The sequence below is a fragment of the Malaclemys terrapin genome, chromosome 23, assembly GCF_027887155.1.
Source record: "Malaclemys terrapin pileata isolate rMalTer1 chromosome 23, rMalTer1.hap1, whole genome shotgun sequence".
Classification (NCBI taxonomy): Eukaryota; Metazoa; Chordata; order Testudines; family Emydidae; genus Malaclemys; species Malaclemys terrapin.
This window is the reverse complement of record NC_071527.1, coordinates 1,982,081-2,003,190: the sequence shown is the minus strand read 5'-3', so window position 1 is coordinate 2,003,190 and position 21,110 is coordinate 1,982,081. Positions and strand designations below refer to the sequence as shown.

At 59.9% G+C, this 21,110-nt stretch overlaps 1 protein-coding gene across 1 annotated transcript in view; it reads right to left on the bottom strand.

The window, feature by feature from the left end:
* Window positions 1-4,511: 4,511 nt before the first annotated feature.
* GDF11 (growth differentiation factor 11) overlaps window positions 4,512-21,110 on the bottom strand; it is a 34,484-nt gene continuing 17,885 nt past the window's right edge. Inside the window, exon 3 of the mRNA XM_054013206.1 lies at window positions 4,512-4,892. Coding sequence (XP_053869181.1) covers window positions 4,512-4,892 — 381 coding nt within the window. The remainder of the gene's footprint in view (window positions 4,893-21,110) is intronic.

Here is a 21,110-nt window from a genome sequence, read left to right as displayed (position 1 = left end):
TGCAGCCACCCAGGTACTGTGCGGGGCTCCCTGCCCACTCGCTGACCCTATGATCCTGTCGCCCCACTGGGTCCTTCCTCTCTCTCTGCTCCACGGTCGGAAGCTGGCAGTTGTGGCTGTGGTGATGTGCGAGGCAGACTCCTTCACAGCTGGGCTGGGGCTGTGTGGTTGTCACAGTAGAGACAGGGGACAGGGATGCCAAGGCAGATGGTGCCACTTCAGATCACAGCCACATCGGAGGGACAGGTTCTTCTTCTAACGAGACTAAGATCTGGCTCTCTGTCACTCAGGACTTCAGCATGAAAACAGGATCTCTGCGTCCTCAGAGTTCATGGCATCCTGTTGCTTTAGTGACCCCTCCTTGAAACCAGACAATATTCCGATCTCCTTTCCGACCCTGCCCTGCCCAGGCCTCCCTTGGCAGTGAACGGAAAATGCTTTCTTGTCCTGCCAAGAGCGCAAACTGCAGACCTAAGTTGGCTGGTGTGTGCCAGAAAAGTTCAGCCTGCTCCCGCAGCGGGGGGCTAATTGGCAAGGCGGATGAGAGTCAGGCGGATGGAATACTGGAGGTACCTCAAAGTGGCAAAGGGCTGGTGTTTCCTTCCTTTCTCTAGCGGGAGCTCAGCCTGGTCCCTTTCGTTGCCTAGGTTAACAGCCTGGCTAGAACCAGATCATGGGCTGAATAAGTTAGTTAATCTACGTACAGTGCTTTGAAAATGTAAAGCGCTCCAGTCTATAAGTGCTAAGGAGTGAGGCAGCAGCCCCGGGGCGAAGGCCCTGGACTGGGAGCCATGCGATCTGCGGTCTGCGCCTGGTCCTGCCATTGGCTCTTTGTGCAACGCTGGGACGGTGACGTCCTCTCTCTGCGCCTCAGTTCTCCCTCTGTCGAGCGGGGCCATCCCCTTTGTAAAGCGCTTTGAGATCCACGGACAAAAAGCCTGAGACAAGTGCTAAGTATTGTGGGCCCATCCTGCTCCCCTGGAGTCAGGAGCTCAACTGGAGCAGAACTGATCTCTCTAGCAGTGGCAGATAGCAGGATCAAAGGGATCTATTCCCAGGGCCTCTTTCATCCCGACCCACCCCTAAGTGCTTTGTAGGGTGTATACCTAGAACCAGGGAGGCCCCAGCCACGGGGGAAGGGCGGGAATACCTGGCAGCCTTTCTGCCCTAGTACCTGCACACGGTATCTCGGGAGAGGAAAGCAAGGAGGCGTTGGCTCCAGCTGACCCCCAAGAGGAGCTTAGAGAGGCCCCGTTGGAATTTGGCCAGGACGCCAGACTCTTAAGATAAGTGCTAGGGGCGGGGACTCTCCGGCCTTTTCCTCCAGTGGGCCCCACTCGCACAGGGAGTGTCTCACCGACAGCTCCCTCCCCAGTCGCAGGCCCGGCCTCGCCCTGGGCCCACGACAGCTGGTGCGTCCATGGCAAAGGAACGGGCAAAAGGGCTGAGGTATTTTTAGCTTCACCCAGTTCCGTAGCTCGCAGCAGCTGCCGAGCCAGCGTGGGAAGTGTTGTGCTCCAGGGGTTTTAATGACCACGAGGCATCAGGGACTTGGTCTGACATCTGCAGTGGAACATCATCCAACTCCCCCGCGGTCCGCCGGCTCGGCGCCGGGGACGCTGCCCCATGACAGCTCGGAGACGGCGACCCACGGATTCTGTTTGCATCCTCCCGATGGCACGGGGGGGGGGGGGGGGGGGCAGCCCCAAGCAGCAGGAGCCAATGAACTCTTAAGAAACAAGGATCCTGTTTTTGTGCAAACGTTCTTAGTAATAATCCAAACAGCGAGGGCAGAGTGGGAAGCAAATGTGTTGCATCAGCAAAATTCTCCACGGCCAGGGTTTCTGGCCAAGTTTTCCTCCTTTAGAGATAAACTCGACCCATACGCGTCCATCCTGCCTCACACCAGTAACAAACCCCAGGCTCTGCTCAGGTCAGCGGGATGGAGCTTCCTGTTTTCCTGAATAGTGATCCACTTTTTGACCAAGAAGGTAATGCCCATGGAAGTGCCAGGCCAGCTGAACCCACAGACCGGGGAGCTTGCCCTATGCCACCCCACCAGCCAACCTTGGAGATGCTCCGTCTCCAGGAGCTCTCTGGTGCCAACACATAGGCTGGTGAATCCCGATTGCAATGATGGTTCTTCCACTAGGACTCCCTGACTCACCTCACACAGGGGCCCCCTGTCGGGGGAACCATGTCTGGTCCCTGGGCTGAATGCAAAGCGGCAACCGAGAGGCAAATCATTGGCAGGCTGATTACCTGAGCCAGCTAGCAGAGAATCTCTCCATAACCGCCCCTATTCCAGGAGCCAGTCGGGATCCACACAGTGACTGCACAACCGGGCTCATGTCCTCCTCGCACACCCTCCGTCCAGAGCCATGAGCCTCCTACGCTGCGCACTGTTGCCTGCCTGGCTCCCCTGGCTTCTGGAGCCCGAGACCACCACAGAGATTGGGGCCTGGGCCAAACCCGGCAAACCGCTCTCGCCAGGGCGTTGGGACAGCAGGGGGAAGCGCCTCCACTCCATGGCCCGTTGGGGTTCATCAGGGAAGCACATGGAGCCATGTTCGTCCCTGTGACTCTTTTCACAGATCTCAGTGATGGAAAAGCCCTGAGAGATCCTGCCTAGTCCCTCCAAACATCTCAACTGGATCCCACCTGGTCCACAGCCCATACGGCCAGGGCGGATTGTTCCCTCCCGTCTGTTCCTAATGCTTTGTCTACACAACTGCCCTTCAAGAGACTTCCGCAGTCAGAGACACTGCTCCTGTTCTGGCCTCCACCTGGCTGGGAATGCAAATGGAGCTTCCAGGAGCCAGGATTCCCCATCCCTCGCGCACCTGCTTGGGGCAGATCGTCTGGCTTTCCTCTGCCTATGCTAGTGAGCTCTCAGTCTGTTGCTAACCCAGGCAGGCTACCCCGGAGGGCTGTGGGGTTTAGACCAGAATGTCAGACCTAATGTGGGGCAGGGGGTTATTTGGTGATTCCGAAGACAGCAAGAAAAGGGTTTATGTAAGTGCATTAAAAACCACAGCCATTCACACGGCTCTGTCCAGGTGAGATGGGAGGCCACATGCTTTTCTAGTGCAGTAGCCAGGCAAATTGTGAATTCTCGCAAGGAGAATAATTAATAAATAAATAAGTTACCATGGGAAGCCGTCTCCTCCCAGGCCGGGCCCCTGTGCAGCCAGCATTCTAGCACGAGTGGCATGCACGGCCCCCTGTGGGAGTGGGGCTGCAGGGGACTTACTGGACTCCTTCACCTGCTCCTGCAGTCCTCTCGCAGGCAAAAACTCCCAGGGTCCCCCCCCTCCATATTAGGATCAAAGCTGGGCCCAGACAGGAGCTGGAGCCCGTCATCCCTACAATGGGATCAGGGAGTTTGGGGTGTGCAGGGGATGGTGGGGTGGGTGTGTGGGGTGCCAGGATGGAAAGATTCAGGCTGAGATGGGGTGGTGGGGAGTTCAGGAGGTGCTGGGATGCCAGGATGGGCGCATTCAGGGTGCACAAGGCATGCTGGGATGGGGGGGTTGGGGTATGCAGGGTAATGGGGCGTTAGGCTGCACAGGGGTGTCAGGGATTGGGGTGAGTTTGCTCTGGAGCAGTTTGCCAAGGAACAATGAGATCAGGGAGCCTGACCATAATCTGGGCTCCCAGCACCTGCTCTGGGCCAGGCGGTGCGGTCAGATCAGGCAGTTTAACCTGTGCTGGGCCAGCAGGATCAGACTTTCCAACATCAGCAATGCAGCCCCAGCCCTCCATGTCCCCTCCTAGCTCTCCGCAGCACGCACTGCCTGGGTCCGGGGAGGAAAGCGATGCAATCTTTGGAGCCCTGCCAGGGGAATTCTCTCTCTCAAAGGGCAGGCAGCTGAAATCCCCTCTCCCGTCCCCCCGAAACAAAACCACTGGGAAGAAAAGGCCAGTGGTCCAGGGTATCTTTCCTTTTTACCAGGCCGCTTTGTTCTTCGGTTCTTCTCTCACTCCGTACAAAATCTCCTGTGAGCACTCCAACTCCATACCATTGTTTTGATTTTTTGTTTTTAACTTAAACACATAGAAAGCTTCCACTGCTTGTAAACGGTTGAAGAGTCGCTGTCCTGCCGTCTCAGCGTTAACCATTTCGCTCCCAGGCCGCCTGGGGACCGGCTAGTCCTCCAAGAACCAAGGCCTGGTAAGAGACACCTCTCTGACTGAGCCGCAGCTGGTGGCTGAGGCTGACGACCGGGTGGGGGTGAGGGGGCGGGGAATAATGCCTTTGCAGGTACCCCGGCTGCCCCCCCCATGTGGGGATGCTTGCTTATTGCACAGTGCATGGCGAAGCGCGGGAGAGTTTGGGTTTGGTTCGTTTTTCTTGGGGGGGGTTCTGTCTTTCCCCCCTCCCCCGACATTAACAAAAGAATTTCAATGTTCGTTCTTTTTATATCTATAAAAAAAGGGGGGGAGCAAAGATGACGCTTGCTGGTTGGCCGGGAGCACGGGAGCGGGGCTGGGGGAGCACCGGCTGGGTTTTAAGAGCAGCCGCATCTGTCAACCACCATGCCCGGGATCTTCCCGTAGATAATCTGCTGTTTGTCATTGAAGTAAAGCATGTTGATGGGGGACATCTTGGTGGGGGTGCAGCAGGGCCCGGCCGAGCCCCGGGGGTTGGCCTGTTGCACCAGGTGGGTGTGCGGGTACTTCTGCATGAACATGTACTCGCACTGGCCCGAGCAGTAGTTGGCTTTGTACCGCTTGGGGGCAATAATCCAGTCCCAGCCGAAGGCCTCAAAGTCAACAGTCAGCGGGTAGCGGCAGCAGCGAGACTCGGTGGAGTGCTCGTCGCAGTCCAGCCCCAGGTTGCGCCGCGAGCGCTTGTTGTTCTCCAGCACGCGGAGCTCCATGAAGGGATGCTGGGGGGAGAAAGCAGACAGCTGAGCCTTGGCTCCGGGGCAGCTAGGGCCAGCGTTCGGGGAGGAGGGGCATGCTGCAGGGAGCCATCCCATCAGCTCCCTCTAGCTACCTGTCCACCCAGCCATCCCTAGCCTCCCTCCACCTAGCCACCTTCTGTATCCATCATCCTTCCCGAGCTACCTCTCCACCCAGCCATCCCCAGCCTCCCTCCACCTAGCCACCTTCTGTGTCCATCATCCTTCCCTAGCTACCTCTCCACCCAGCCATCCCCAGCCTCCCTCCACCTAGCCACCCTTCTGTATCCATCATCCTTCCCTAGCTACCTCTCCACCCAGCCATCCCCAGCCTCCCGCCACCTAGCCACCCTTCTGTATCCATCATCCTTCCCTAGCTACCTCTCCACCCAGCCATCCCCAGCCTCCCTCCACCTAGCCACCTTCTGTATCCATCATCCTTCCCTAGCTACCTCTCCACCCAGCCATCCCTAGCCTCCCTCCACCTAGCCACCTTCTGTGTCCATCATCCTTCCCGAGCTACCTCTCCACCCAGCCATCCCCAGCCTCCATCCACCTAGCCACCCTTCTGTATCCATCATCCTTCCCTACCTACCTCTCCACCCAGCCATCCCTAGCCTCCCTCCACCTAGCCACCTTCTGTATCCATCATCCTTCCCTAGCTACCTCTCCACCCAGCCATCCCCAGCCTCCCTCCACCTAGCCACCCTTCTGTATCCATCATCCTTCCCTAGCTACCTCTCCACCCAGCCATCCCCAGCCTCCCTCCACCTAGCCACCTTCTGTGTCCATCATCCTTCCCTAGCTACCTCTCCACCCAGCCATCCCCAGCCTCCATCCACCTAGCCACCCTTCTGTGTCCATCATCCTTCCCTAGCTACCTCTCCACCCAGCCATCCCTAGCCTCCCTCCACCTAGCCACCCTTCTGTACCCATCATCCTTCCCTAGCTACCTCTCCATCCAGCCATCCCCAGCCTCCCTCCACCTAGCCACCCTTCTGTATCCATCATCCTTCCCTAGCTACCTCTCCACCCAGCCATCCCTAGCCTCCCTCCACCTAGCCACCTTCTGTATCCATCATCCTTCCCAAGCTACCTCTCCACCCAGCCATCCCCAGCCTCCCTCCACCTAGCCACCCTTCTGTATCCATCATCCTTCCCTAGCTACCTCTCCACCCAGCCATCCCCAGCCTCCCTCCACCTAGCCACCTTCTGTATCCATCATCCTTCCCTAGCTACCTCTCCACCCAGCCATCCCAAGCCTCCCTCCACCTAGCCACCCTTCTGTATCCATCATCCTTCCCTAGCTACCTCTCCACCCAGCCATCCCTAGCCTCCCTCCACCTAGCCACCCTTCTGTATCCATCATCCTTCCCTAGCTACCTCTCCACCCAGCCATCCCTAGCCTCCCTCCACCTAGCCACCCCTCTGTGTCCATCATCCTTCCCGAGCTACCTCTCCACCCAGCCATCCCCAGCCTCCCTCCACCTAGCCACCCTTCTGTATCCATCATCCTTCCCTAGCTACCTCTCCACCCAGCCATCCCTAGCCTCCCTCCACCTAGCCACCCTTCTGTATCCATCATCCTTCCCTAGCTACCTCTCCACCCAGCCATCCCCAGCCTCCCTCCACCTAGCCACCCTTCTGTATCCATCATCCTTCCCTAGCTACCTCTCCACCCAGCCATCCCCAGCCTCCCTCCACCTAGCCACCTTCTGTGTCCATCATCCTTCCCTAGCTACCTCTCCACCCAGCCATCCCCAGCCTCCCTCCACCTAGCCACCCTTCTGTATCCATCATCCTTCCCTAGCTACCTCTCCACCCAGCCATCCCCACCCTCCCGCCACCTAACCACCCTTCTGTATCCATCATCCTTCCCTAGCTACCTCTCCACCCAGCCATCCCCAGCCTCCCTCCACCTAGCCACCCTTGTGTATCCATCATCCTTCCCTAGCTACCTCTCCACCCAGCCATCCCTAGCCCCCATCCACCTAGCCACCTTCTGTGTCCATCATCCTTCCCGAGCTACCTCTCCACCCAGCCATCCCTAGCCTCCCTCCACCTAGCCACCTTCTGTATCCATCATCCTTCCCTAGCTACCTCTCCACCCAGCCATCCCCAGCCTCCCTCCACCTAGCCACCTTCTGTATCCATCATCCTTCCCTAGCTACCTCTCCACCCAGCCATCCCCAGCCTCCATCCACCTAGCCACCCTTCTGTATCCATCATCCTTCCCTAGCTACCTCTCCACCCAGCCATCCCCAGCCTCCCTCCACCTAGCCACCCTTCTGTATCCATCATCCTTCCCTAGCTACCTCTCCACCCAGCCATCCCCAGCCTCCCTCCACCTAGCCACCTTCTGTATCCCTCATCCTTCCCTAGCTACCTCTCCACCCAGCCATCCCTAGCCTCCCTCCACCTAGCCACCCTTCTGTATCCATCATCCTTCCCTAGCTACCTCTCCACCCAGCCATCCCTAGCCTCCCTCCACCTAGCCACCTTCTGTATCCATCATCCTTCCCTAGCTACCTCTCCACCCAGCCATCCCCAGCCTCCCTCCACCTAGCCACCCTTCTGTATCCATCATCCTTCCCTAGCTACCTCTCCATCCAGCCATCCCCAGCCTCCCTCCACCTAGCCACCCTTCTGTATCCATCATCCTTCCCGAGCTAACTCTCCACCCAGCCATCCCCAGCCTCCCTCCACCTAGCCACCTTCTGTATCCCTCATCCTTCCCTAGCTACCTCTCCACCCAGCCATCCCTAGCCTCCCTCCACCTAGCCACCCTTCTGTATCCATCATCCTTCCCTAGCTACCTCTCCATCCAGCCATCCCTAGCGTCCGTCCACCTAGCCACCCTTCTGTATCCATCATCCTTCCCGAGCTACCTCTCCACCCAGCCATCCCTAGCCCCCATCCACCTAGCCACCTTCTGTATCCATCATCCTTCCCTAGCTACCTCTCCACCCAGCCATCCCCAGCCTCCCTCCACCTAGCCACCTTCTGTATCCATCATCCTTCCCTAGCTACCTCTCCACCCAGCCATCCCCAGCCTCCATCCACCTAGCCACCCTTCTGTATCCATCATCCTTCCCTAGCTACCTCTCCACCCAGCCATCCCTAGCCTCCCTCCACCTAGCCACCTTCTGTATCCATCATCCTTCCCTAGCTACCTCTCCACCCAGCCATCCCCAGCCTCCCTCCACCTAGCCACCCTTCTGTATCCATCATCCTTCCCTAGCTACCTCTCCACCCAGCCATCCCCAGCCTCCCTCCACCTAGCCACCTTCTGTATCCATCATCCTTCCCTAGCTACCTCTCCATCCAGCCATCCCCAGCCTCCCTCCACCTAGCCACCCTTCTGTATCCATCATCCTTCCCGAGCTAACTCTCCACCCAGCCATCCCCAGCCTCCCTCCACCTAGCCACCTTCTGTATCCCTCATCCTTCCCTAGCTACCTCTCCACCCAGCCATCCCTAGCCTCCCTCCACCTAGCCACCCTTCTGTATCCATCATCCTTCCCTAGCTACCTCTCCACCCAGCCATCCCTAGCCTCCCTCCACCTAGCCACCTTCTGTATCCATCATCCTTCCCGAGCTACCTCTCCACCCAGCCATCCCCAGCCTCCATCCACCTAGCCACCCTTCTGTGTCCATCATCCTTCCCTAGCTACCTCTCCACCCAGCCATCCCTAGCCTCCCTCCACCTAGCCACCCTTCTGTATCCATCATCCTTCCCGAGCTACCTGTCCACCCAGCCATCCCCAGCCTCCCTCCACCTAGCCACCTTCTGTATCCATAATCCTTCCCTAGCTACCTCTCCACCCAGCCATCCCCAGCCTCCCTCCACCTAGCCACCTTCTGTATCCATCATCCTTCCCTAGCTACCTCTCCACCCAGCCATCCCTAGCCTCCCTCCACCTAGCCACCCTTCTGTATCCATCATCCTTCCCTAGCTACCTCTCCATCCAGCCATCCCTAGCGTCCCTCCACCTAGCCACCCTTCTGTATCCATCATCCTTCCCGAGCTACCTCTCCACCCAGCCATCCCCAGCCTCCATCCACCTAGCCACCCTTCTGTGTCCATCATCCTTCCCTAGCTACCTCTCCACCCAGCCATCCCTAGCCTCCCTCCACCTAGCCACCCTTCTGTATCCATCATCCTTCCCGAGCTACCTGTCCACCCAGCCATCCCCAGCCTCCCTCCACCTAGCCACCTTCTGTATCCATCATCCTTCCCAAGCTACCTCTCCACCCAGCCATCCCCAGCCTCCTTCCACCTAGCCACCCTTCTGTATCCATCATCCTTCCCTAGCTACCTCTCCACCCAGCCGTCCCCAGCCTCCCTCCACCTAGCCACCTTCTGTATCCATCATCCTTCCCTAGCTACCTCTCCACCCAGCCATCCCTAGCCTCCCTCCACCTAGCCACCCTTCTGTATCCATCATCCTTCCCTAGCTACCTCTCCACCCAGCCATCCCCAGCCTCCCTCCACCTAGCCACCCTTCTGTATCCATCATCCTTCCCTAGCTACCTCTCCACCCAGCCATCCCCAGCCTCCCTCCACCTAGCCACCTTCTGTATCCATCATCCTTCCCAAGCTACCTCTCCACCCAGCCATCCCCAGCCTCCTTCCACCTAGCCACCCTTCTGTATCCATCATCCTTCCCTAGCTACCTCTCCACCCAGCCATCCCCAGCCTCCCTCCACCTAGCCACCTTCTGTATCCATCATCCTTCCCTAGCTACCTCTCCACCCAGCCATCCCCAGCCTCCCTCCACCTAGCCACCCTTCTGTATCCATCATCCTTCCCTAGCTACCTCTCCACCCAGCCATCCCCACCCTCCCGCCACCTAACCACCCTTCTGTATCCATCATCCTTCCCTAGCTACCTCTCCACCCAGCCATCCCCAGCCTCCCTCCACCTAGCCACCCTTCTGTATCCATCATCCTTCCCTAGCTACCTCTCCACCCAGCCATCCCTAGCCCCCATCCACCTAGCCACCTTCTGTGTCCATCATCCTTCCCGAGCTACCTCTCCACCCAGCCATCCCTAGCCTCCCTCCACCTAGCCACCTTCTGTATCCATCATCCTTCCCTAGCTACCTCTCCACCCAGCCATCCCCAGCCTCCCTCCACCTAGCCACCTTCTGTATCCATCATCCTTCCCTAGCTACCTCTCCACCCAGCCATCCCCAGCCTCCATCCACCTAGCCACCCTTCTGTATCCATCATCCTTCCCTAGCTACCTCTCCACCCAGCCATCCCTAGCCTCCCTCCACCTAGCCACCTTCTGTATCCCTCATCCTTCCCTAGCTACCTCTCCACCCAGCCATCCCTAGCCTCCCTCCACCTAGCCACCCTTCTGTATCCATCATCCTTCCCTAGCTACCTCTCCACCCAGCCATCCCTAGCCTCCCTCCACCTAGCCACCTTCTGTATCCATCATCCTTCCCTAGCTACCTCTCCACCCAGCCATCCCCAGCCTCCCTCCACCTAGCCACCCTTCTGTATCCATCATCCTTCCCTAGCTACCTCTCCACCCAGCCATCCCCAGCCTCCCTCCACCTAGCCACCTTCTGTATCCATCATCCTTCCCTAGCTACCTCTCCATCCAGCCATCCCCAGCCTCCCTCCACCTAGCCACCTTCTGTATCCCTCATCCTTCCCTAGCTACCTCTCCACCCAGCCATCCCTAGCCTCCCTCCACCTAGCCACCCTTCTGTATCCATCATCCTTCCCTAGCTACCTCTCCATCCAGCCATCCCTAGCGTCCCTCCACCTAGCCACCCTTCTGTATCCATCATCCTTCCCGAGCTACCTCTCCACCCAGCCATCCCCAGCCTCCATCCACCTAGCCACCCTTCTGTGTCCATCATCCTTCCCTAGCTACCTCTCCACCCAGCCATCCCTAGCCTCCCTCCACCTAGCCACCCTTCTGTATCCATCATCCTTCCCGAGCTACCTGTCCACCCAGCCATCCCCAGCCTCCCTCCACCTAGCCACCTTCTGTATCCATAATCCTTCCCTAGCTACCTCTCCACCCAGCCATCCCCAGCCTCCCTCCACCTAGCCACCTTCTGTATCCATCATCCTTCCCTAGCTACCTCTCCACCCAGCCATCCCTAGCCTCCCTCCACCTAGCCACCCTTCTGTATCCATCATCCTTCCCTAGCTACCTCTCCATCCAGCCATCCCTAGCGTCCCTCCACCTAGCCACCCTTCTGTATCCATCATCCTTCCCGAGCTACCTCTCCACCCAGCCATCCCCAGCCTCCATCCACCTAGCCACCCTTCTGTGTCCATCATCCTTCCCTAGCTACCTCTCCACCCAGCCATCCCTAGCCTCCCTCCACCTAGCCACCCTTCTGTATCCATCATCCTTCCCGAGCTACCTGTCCACCCAGCCATCCCCAGCCTCCCTCCACCTAGCCACCTTCTGTATCCATCATCCTTCCCAAGCTACCTCTCCACCCAGCCATCCCCAGCCTCCTTCCACCTAGCCACCCTTCTGTATCCATCATCCTTCTCTAGCTACCTCTCCACCCAGCCATCCCCAGCCTCCCTCCACCTAGCCACCTTCTGTATCCATCATCCTTCCCTAGCTACCTCTCCACCCAGCCATCCCTAGCCTCCCTCCACCTAGCCACCCTTCTGTGTCCATCATCCTTCCCTAGCTACCTCTCCACCCAGCCATCCCTAGCCTCCCTCCACCTAGCCACCCTTCTGTATCCATCATCCTTCCCTAGCTACCTCTCCACCCAGCCATCCCCAGCCTCCCTCCAACTAGCCACCCTTCTGTATCCATCATCCTTCCCTAGCTACCTCTCCACCCAGCCATCCCCAGCCTCCCTCCACCTAGCCACCCTTCTGTATCCATCATCCTTCCCTAGCTACCTCTCCACCCAGCCATCCCTAGCCTCCCTCCACCTAGCCACCCTTCTGTGTCCATCATCCTTCCCTAGCTACCTCTCCACCCAGCCATCCCCAGCCTCCCTCCACCTAGCCACCTTCTGTATCCATCATCCTTCCCTAGCTACCTCTCCACCCAGCCATCCCCAGCATCCCTCCACCTAGCCACGCTTCTGTATCCATCATCCTTCCCTAGCTACCTCTCCACCCGGCCATCCCCAGCCTCCCTCCACCTAGCCACCCTTCTGTATCCATCATCCTTCCCGAGCTACCTCTCCACCCGGCCATCCCCAGCCTCCCTCCACCTAGCCACCTTCTGTATCCATCATCCTTCCCGAGCTACCTCTCCACCCAGCCATCCCCAGCCCCCATCCACCTAGCCACCCTCTGTATCCATCATCCTTCCCTAGCTACCTCTCCACCCAGCCATCCCCAGCCTCCCTCCACCTAGCCACCGTCTGTATCCATCATCCTTCCCTAGCTACCTCTCCACCCAGCCATGCCCAGCCTCCCTCCACCTAGCCACCTTCTGTGTCCATCATCCTTCCCTAGCTACCTCTCCACCCAGCCATCCCCAGCCTCCCTCCACCTAGCCACCTTCTGTATCCATCATCCTTCCCTAGCTACCTCTCCACCCAGCCATCCCTAGCCTCCCTCCACCTAGCCACCCTTCTGTATCCATCATCCTTCCCTAGCTACCTGTCCACCCAGCCATCCCTAGCCTCCCTCCACCTAGCCACCCTTCTGTATCCATCATCCTTCCCTAGCTACCTCTCCACCCAGCCATCCCCAGCCTCCCTCCACCTAGCCACCCTTCTGTATCCATCATCCTTCCCTAGCTACCTGTCCACCCAGCCATCCCCAGCCTCCCTCCACCTAGCCACCCTTCTGTATCCATCATCCTTCCCTAGCTACCTCTCCACCCAGCCATCCCTAGCCTCCCTCCACCTAGCCACCCTTCTGTGTCCATCATCCTTCCCTAGCTACCTCTCCATCCAGCCATCCCTAGCCTCCCTCCACCTAGCCACCTTCTGTATCCATCATCCTTCCCTAGCTACCTCTCCACCCAGCCATCCCCAGCCTCCCTCCACCTAGCCACCTTCTGTATCCATCATCCTTCCCTAGCTACCTCTCCACCCAGCCATCCCCAGCCTCCCTCCACCTAGCCACCCTTCTGTATCCATCATCCTTCCCTAGCTACCTCTCCACCCAGCCATCCCCAGCCTCCCTCCACCTAGCCACCTTCTGTATCCATCATCCTTCCCTAGCTACCTCTCCACCCAGCCATCCCCAGCCTCCCTCCACCTAGCCACGCTTCTGTATCCATCATCCTTCCCTAGCTACCTCTCCACCCAGCCATCCCTAGCCTCCCTCCACCTAGCCACCTTCTGTATCCATCATCCTTCCCTAGCTACCTCTCCACCCAGCCATCCCCAGCCTCCCTCCACCTAGCCACCTTCTGTATCCATCATCCTTCCCTAGCTACCTCTCCACCCAGCCATCCCCAGCCTCCCTCCACCTAGCCACCTTCTGTATCCATCATCCTTCCCTAGCTACCTCTCCACCCAGCCATCCCTAGCCTCCCTCCACCTAGCCACCTTCTGTGTCCATCATCCTTCCCTAGCTACCTCTCCACCCAGCCATCCCCAGCCTCCATCCACCTAGCCACCTTCTGTATCCATCATCCTTCCCCAGCTACCTCTCCACCCAGCCATCCCTAGCCTCCCTCCACCTAGCCACCCTTCTGTATCCATCATCCTTCCCTAGCTACCTGTCCACCCAGCCATCCCTAACCTCCCTCCACCTAGCCACCCTTCTGTATCCATCATCCTTCCCTAGCTACCTCTCCACCCAGCCATCCCCAGCCTCCCTCCACCTAGCCACCCTTCTGTATCCATCATCCTTCCCTAGCTACCTGTCCACCCAGCCATCCCCAGCCTCCCTCCACCTAGCCACCCTTCTGTATCCATCATCCTTCCCTAGCTACCTCTCCACCCAGCCATCCCCAGCCTCCCTCCACCTAGCCACCCTTCTGTATCCATCATCCTTCCCTAGCTACCTCTCCACCCAGCCATCCCTAGCCTCCCTCCACCTAGCCACCCTTCTGTGTCCATCATCCTTCCCTAGCTACCTCTCCATCCAGCCATCCCTAGCCTCCCTCCACCTAGCCACCTTCTGTATCCATCATCCTTCCCTAGCTACCTCTCCACCCAGCCATCCCCAGCCTCCCTCCACCTAGCCACCCTTCTGTATCCATCATCCTTCCCTAGCTACCTCTCCACCCAGCCATCCCCAGCCTCCCTCCACCTAGCCACCTTCTGTATCCATCATCCTTCCCTAGCTACCTCTCCACCCAGCCATCCCCAGCCTCCCTCCACCTAGCCACCCTTCTGTATCCATCATCCTTCCCTAGCTACCTCTCCACCCAGCCATCCCCAGCCCCCATCCACCTAGCCACCCTCTGTATCCATCATCCTTCCCTAGCTACCTCTCCACCCAGCCATCCCCAGCCTCCCTCCACCTAGCCACCGTCTGTATCCATCATCCTTCCCTAGCTACCTCTCCACCCAGCCATGCCCAGCCTCCCTCCACCTAGCCACCTTCTGTGTCCATCATCCTTCCCTAGCTACCTCTCCACCCAGCCATCCCCAGCCTCCCTCCACCTAGCCACCTTCTGTATCCATCATCCTTCCCTAGCTACCTCTCCACCCAGCCATCCCTAGCCTCCCTCCACCTAGCCACCCTTCTGTATCCATCATCCTTCCCTAGCTACCTGTCCACCCAGCCATCCCCAGCCTCCCTCCACCTAGCCACCCTTCTGTATCCATCATCCTTCCCTAGCTACCTCTCCACCCAGCCATCCCTAGCCTCCCTCCACCTAGCCACCCTTCTGTGTCCATCATCCTTCCCTAGCTACCTCTCCATCCAGCCATCCCTAGCCTCCCTCCACCTAGCCACCTTCTGTATCCATCATCCTTCCCTAGCTACCTCTCCACCCAGCCATCCCCAGCCTCCCTCCACCTAGCCACCTTCTGTATCCATCATCCTTCCCTAGCTACCTCTCCACCCAGCCATCCCCAGCCTCCCTCCACCTAGCCACCCTTCTGTATCCATCATCCTTCCCTAGCTACCTCTCCACCCATCCATCCCCAGCCTCCCTCCACCTAGCCACCTTCTGTATCCATCATCCTTCCCTAGCTACCTCTCCACCCAGCCATCCCCAGCCTCCCTCCACCTAGCCACGCTTCTGTATCCATCATCCTTCCCTAGCTACCTCTCCACCCAGCCATCCCTAGCCTCCCTCCACCTAGCCACCTTCTGTATCCATCATCCTTCCCTAGCTACCTCTCCACCCAGCCATCCCCAGCCTCCCTCCACCTAGCCACCTTCTGTATCCATCATCCTTCCCTAGCTACCTCTCCACCCAGCCATCCCCAGCCTCCCTCCACCTAGCCACCTTCTGTATCCATCATCCTTCCCTAGCTACCTCTCCACCCAGCCATCCCTAGCTTCCCTCCACCTAGCCACCTTCTGTGTCCATCATCCTTCCCTAGCTACCTCTCCACCCAGCCATCCCCAGCCTCCATCCACCTAGCCACCTTCTGTATCCATCATCCTTCCCCAGCTACCTCTCCACCCAGCCATCCCTAGCCTCCCTCCACCTAGCCACCCTTCTGTATCCATCATCCTTCCCTAGCTACCTGTCCACCCAGCCATCCCTAACCTCCCTCCACCTAGCCACCCTTCTGTATCCATCATCCTTCCCTAGCTACCTCTCCACCCAGCCATCCCCAGCCTCCCTCCACCTAGCCACCCTTCTGTATCCATCATCCTTCCCTAGCTACCTGTCCACCCAGCCATCCCCAGCCTCCCTCCACCTAGCCACCCTTCTGTATCCATCATCCTTCCCTAGCTACCTCTCCACCCAGCCATCCCTAGCCTCCCTCCACCTAGCCACCCTTCTGTGTCCATCATCCTTCCCTAGCTACCTCTCCATCCAGCCATCCCTAGCCTCCCTCCACCTAGCCACCTTCTGTATCCATCATCCTTCCCTAGCTACCTCTCCACCCAGCCATCCCCAGCCTCCCTCCACCTAGCCACCTTCTGTATCCATCATCCTTCCCTATCTACCTCTCCACCCAGCCATCCCCAGCCTCCCTCCACCTAGCCACCCTTCTGTATCCATCATCCTTCCCTAGCTACCTCTCCACCCAGCCATCCCCAGCCTCCCTCCACCTAGCCACGCTTCTGTATCCATCATCCTTCCCTAGCTACCTCTCCACCCAGCCATCCCCAGCCTCCCTCCACCTAGCCACCCTTCTGTATCCATCATCCTTCCCTAGCTACCTCTCCACCCAGCCATCCCCAGCCTCCCTCCACCTAGCCACGCTTCTGTATCCATCATCCTTCCCTAGCTACCTCTCCACCCAGCCATCCCCAGCCTCCCTCCACCTAGCCACCTTCTGTATCCATCATCCTTCCCTAGCTACCTCTCCACCCAGCCATCCCCAGCCTCCCTCCACCTAGCCACCTTCTGTATCCATCATCCTTCCCTAGCTACCTCTCCACCCAGCCATCCCCAGCCTCCATCCACCTAGCCACCTTCTGTATCCATCATCCTTCCCCAGCTACCTCTCCACCCAGCCATCCCTAGCCTCCCTCCACCTAGCCACCCTTCTGTATCCATCATCCTTCCCTAGCTACCTCTCCACCCAGCCATCCCCAGCCTTCATCCACCTAGCCACCCTCTGTATCCATCATCCTTCCCTAGCTACCTCTCCACCCAGCCATCCCCAGCCTCCCTCCACCTAGCCACCTTCTGTATCCATCATCCTTCCCTAGCTACCTCTCCACCCAGCCATCCCCAGCCTCCATCCACCTAGCCACCCTCTGTATCCATCATCCTTCCCTAGCTACCTCTCCACCCAGCCATCCCCAGCCTCCCTCCTCCTAGCCACCTTCTGTATCCATCATCCTTCCCTAGCTACCTCTCCACCCAGCCATCCCCAGCCTCCCTCCACCTAGCCACCTTCTGTATCCATCATCCTTCCCTAGCTACCTCTCCACCCAGCCATCCCCAGCCTCCCTCCACCTAGCCACCTTCTGTATCCATCATCCTTCCCTAGCTACCTCTCCACCCAGCCATCCCTAGCCTCCCTCCACCTAGCCACCTTCTGTATCCATCATCCTTCCCTAGCTACCTCTCCACCCAGCCATCCCTAGCCTCCCTCCACCTAGCCACCTTCTGTGTCCATCATCCTTCCCTAGCTACCTCTCCACCCAGCCATCCCCAGCCTCCATCCACCTAGCCACCCTTCTGTATCCATCATCCTTCCCTAGCTACCTCTCCACCCAGCCATCCCCAGCCTCCCTCCACCTAGCCACCTTCTGTATCCATCATCCTTCCCTAGCTACCTCTCCACCCAGCCATCCCTAGCCCCCATCCACCTAGCCACCCTTCTGTATCCATCATCCTTCCCTAGCTACCTCTCCACCCAGCCATCCCTAGCCTCCCTCCACCTAGCCACCCTTCTGTATCCATCATCCTTCCCTAGCTACCTCTCCACCCAGCCATCCCCAGCCTCCCTCCACCTAGCCACCTTCTGTATCCATCATCCTTCCCTAGCTACCTGTCCACCCAGCCATCCCAAGCCTCCCTCCACCTAGCCACCCTTCTGTATCCATCATCCTTCCCTAGCTACCTCTCCACCCAGCCATCCCCAGCCTCCCTCCACCTAGCCACCCTTCTGTATCCATCATCCTTCCCTAGCTACCTCTCCATCCAGCCATCCCCAGCCTCCCTCCACCTAGCCACCCTTCTGTATCCATCATCCTTGCCTAGCTACCTCTCCACCCAGCCATCCCTATCCTCCCTCCACCTAGCCACCTTCTGTATCCATCATCCTTCCCGAGCTACCTCTCCACCCAGCCATCCCTAGCGTCCCTCCACCTAGCCACCCTTCTGTGTCCATCATCCTTCCCTAGCTACCTCTCCACCCAGCCATCCCCAGCCTCCCTCCACCTAGCCACCTTCTGTATCCATCATCCTTCCCGAGCTACCTCTCCACCCAGCCATCCCCAGCCTCCCTCCACCTAGCCACCTTCTGTATCCATCATCCTTCTCTAGCTACCTCTCCACCCAGCCATCCCCAGCCTCCCTCCACCTAGCCACCCTTCTGTATCCATCATCCTTCCCTAGCTACCTGTCCACCCAGCCATCCCCAGCCTCCCTCCACCTAGCCACCCTTCTGTATCCATCATCCTTCCCGAGCTACCTCTCCACCCAGCCATCCCTAGCCTCCATCCACCTAGCCACCTTCTGTATCCATCATCCTTCCCGAGCTACCTCTCCACCCAGCCATCCCCAGCCTCCCTCCACCTAGCCACCCTTCTGTATCCATCATCCTTCCCGAGCTACCTCTCCACCCAGCCATCCCCAGCCTCCCTCCACCTAGCCACCCTTCTGTATCCATCATCCTTCCCTAGCTACCTCTCCATCCAGCCATCCCCAGCCTCCCTCCACCTAGCCACCCTTCTGTGTCCATCATCCTTCCCTAGCTACCTCTCCACCCAGCCATCCCTAGCCTCCCTCCACCTAGCCACCCTTCTGTATCCATCATCCTTCCCTAGCTACCTCTCCACCCAGCCAGCCATCTCTAGCAAATCCATTGATTTCATCTACTAATCCAGCCTCCTCTGCCCTCTGCCGGCCCCTGATGCGGGGGGGGCGAAGAAGTTCACCCTGTAGCTGGGTGCCGGGCAATGCAGGCCGTGCTCTGGGCTGAGCTCTGCGTCACTAGGCTGAGTGGGTCCCTCCCTCCTCCCCAGTGTTCAGTCTGACCCTGCCTTGCGGTCCAGCGTGATTTGAACCCGGGGTTCCATAAATCCTGCCAGCAGGACAGCTAGAAGACTAGGAAAGGGGGCTGACCCATGTACTACGACTGGCCCAAGGACTCAGAGACAGGACGGGCTTGGGCAGGAGCCAGCCATCTCCTCACTGGGGGCACAAACAGATGGTGGCAGATGACAGAACAAGGAGCAATGGTCACAAGTTGCAGTGGGGAAGGTCTAGGCTGGATATTTGGAAACACTATGTCACGAGGAGGGTGGTGATGCACTGGAATGGGGTCCCTGGGGAGGTGGTGGAATCTTCTTTCTTAGAGGTGTTTAAGGTCAGGCTTGACAAAGCTCTGGCTGGGATGGTTTAGTTGGTCCTGGTCCTGCTTTGAGCAGGGGGTTGGACTAGATACCTCCTGAGGTCCCTTCCAACCCTGATCGTCTATGACTCTATTGTCTGAGGTGACATGATGCATCTCCCGCGGGAAGGCGGCCATGGGTCTGGGCAGAAGGCGACAACCCCTCTCCCTTCTGCCAGGAACAGGCAGAGACTGAGGCTGGCGGGTGAAACTGATGGGAAGAAGCATCTCCAGCAGCAGCCATCGATTGACCTGCAGCACAGTGGCCTCCATTCCATGCCTGCTGCTGGGGAACTCGACGGCGAGGAAAGAGGCTCTGGGGTGGCTGGGAATCAGAAGGGGACAGGCCACCCCCTCCACATCAGCCTGGCTCCCCAGGGCACAGAAATCCCCCTTCACGGGGAGAGCATGGTGAACCCAGAGGGGAACGGGTGTGTGCCTTCCTAGAGCCATCGGGCTTCAGCCATTCTGGGACCCACAGCCCCTGCTAGCCCAGCCCTGGGGTCCCCCCAGCGCTGCCGGTGCCCCTCACTCCCGACCCACAGCCCCTGCCAGCCCAGCCCTGCCCCCCCACCCCAGCTCTGCCGGTGCCCCTCACTCCCGACCCGCAGCCCCTGCTAGCCCAGCCCTGGGCTCCCCCCAGCGCTGCCGGTGCCCCTCACTCCCGACCCGCAGCCCCCTGCTAGCCCAGCCCTGGGTTCCCCCCAGCGCTGCCAGTGCCCCTCACTCCCGACCCACAGCCCCTGCTAGCCCAGCCCTGGGCTCCCCCCAGCGCTGCCGGTGCCCCTCACTCCCGACCCGCAGCCCCCTGCTAGCCCAGCCCTGGGTTCCCCCCAGCGCTGCCAGTGCCCCTTACTCCCGACCCACAGCCCCTGCTAGCCCAGCCCTGGGTCCCCCCAGCTCTGCCGGTGCCCCTCACTCCCGACCCGCAGCCCCTGCTAGCCCAGCCCTGGGATCCCCCAGCTCTGCTGGTGCCCCTCACTCCCGACTTGCAGTCCCCATTGCCATCCGGTGCCAGTATTCTGGGTCTCTCCTCAGCAGAGTTCACCCATTATATGAAAATGGAGCAGAATTTTGTGCTGTGTTACGATCTGTGCTGAAGAGAGCCCAAGGGTGGGGTGCACTGTGGTCAGCACTGACTTTGAAAGGAGAGCGCCCCCTACTGAGCCCCCCGCCAAGCCCCCTGCAGCACAGCCCCCCTACTGAGCCCCCCGCCCCGCCCCCTGCAGCACAGCCCCCCCCAGTGAGCCCCCCGCCCCCTGCAGCATGCCCCACATGAGCCTCCCGCCCCACCCCCTGCAGCACGGCCCCCCCTACTGAGCCCCCTGCAGCACAGCCCCCCCACTGAGCCTCCCGCCCTGCCCCCTGCAGCACAGCCCCCCCACTGAGCCCCCCGCCCCGCCCCCTGCAGCACAGCCCCCCCACTGAGCCCCCCGCCCCCTGCAGCACAGCCCCCCCTACTGAGCCCCCCGCCCCCTGCAGCACAGCCCCCCACTGAGCCCACCGCCCCGCCCCCTGCAGCACAGCCCCTCCTAGTGAGCCCCCTGCAGCACAGCCCCCCCACTGAGCCCACCGCCCCACCCCCTGCAGCACAGCCCCCCCACTGAGCCCCTCGCCCCCTGCAGCACGGCCCCCCCTACTGAGCCCCCCGCCCCCTGCAGCACAGCCCCCCCCAGTGAGCCCCCCGCCCCCTGCAGCACAGCCCCCCCACTGAGCCCCCCGCCCCCTGCAGCACAGCCCCCCCCACTGAGCCCCCCGGCCCCTGCAGCACGGCCCCCCCACTGAGCCCCCCGCCCCCTGCAGCACGGCCCCCCCTACTGAGCCCCCCGCCCCCTGCAGCACAGCCCCCCCACTGAGCCCACCGCCCCGCCCCCTGCAGCACAGCCCCTCCTAGTGAGCCCCCTGCAGCACAGCCCCCCCACTGAGCCCACCGCCCCACCCCCTGCAGCACAGCCCCCCCACTGAGCCCCTCGCCCCCTGCAGCACGGCCCCCCCTACTGAGCCCCCCGCCCCCTGCAGCACAGCCCCCCCCAGTGAGCCCCCCGCCCCCTGCAGCACAGCCCCCCCACTGAGCCCACCGCCCCGCCCCCTGCAG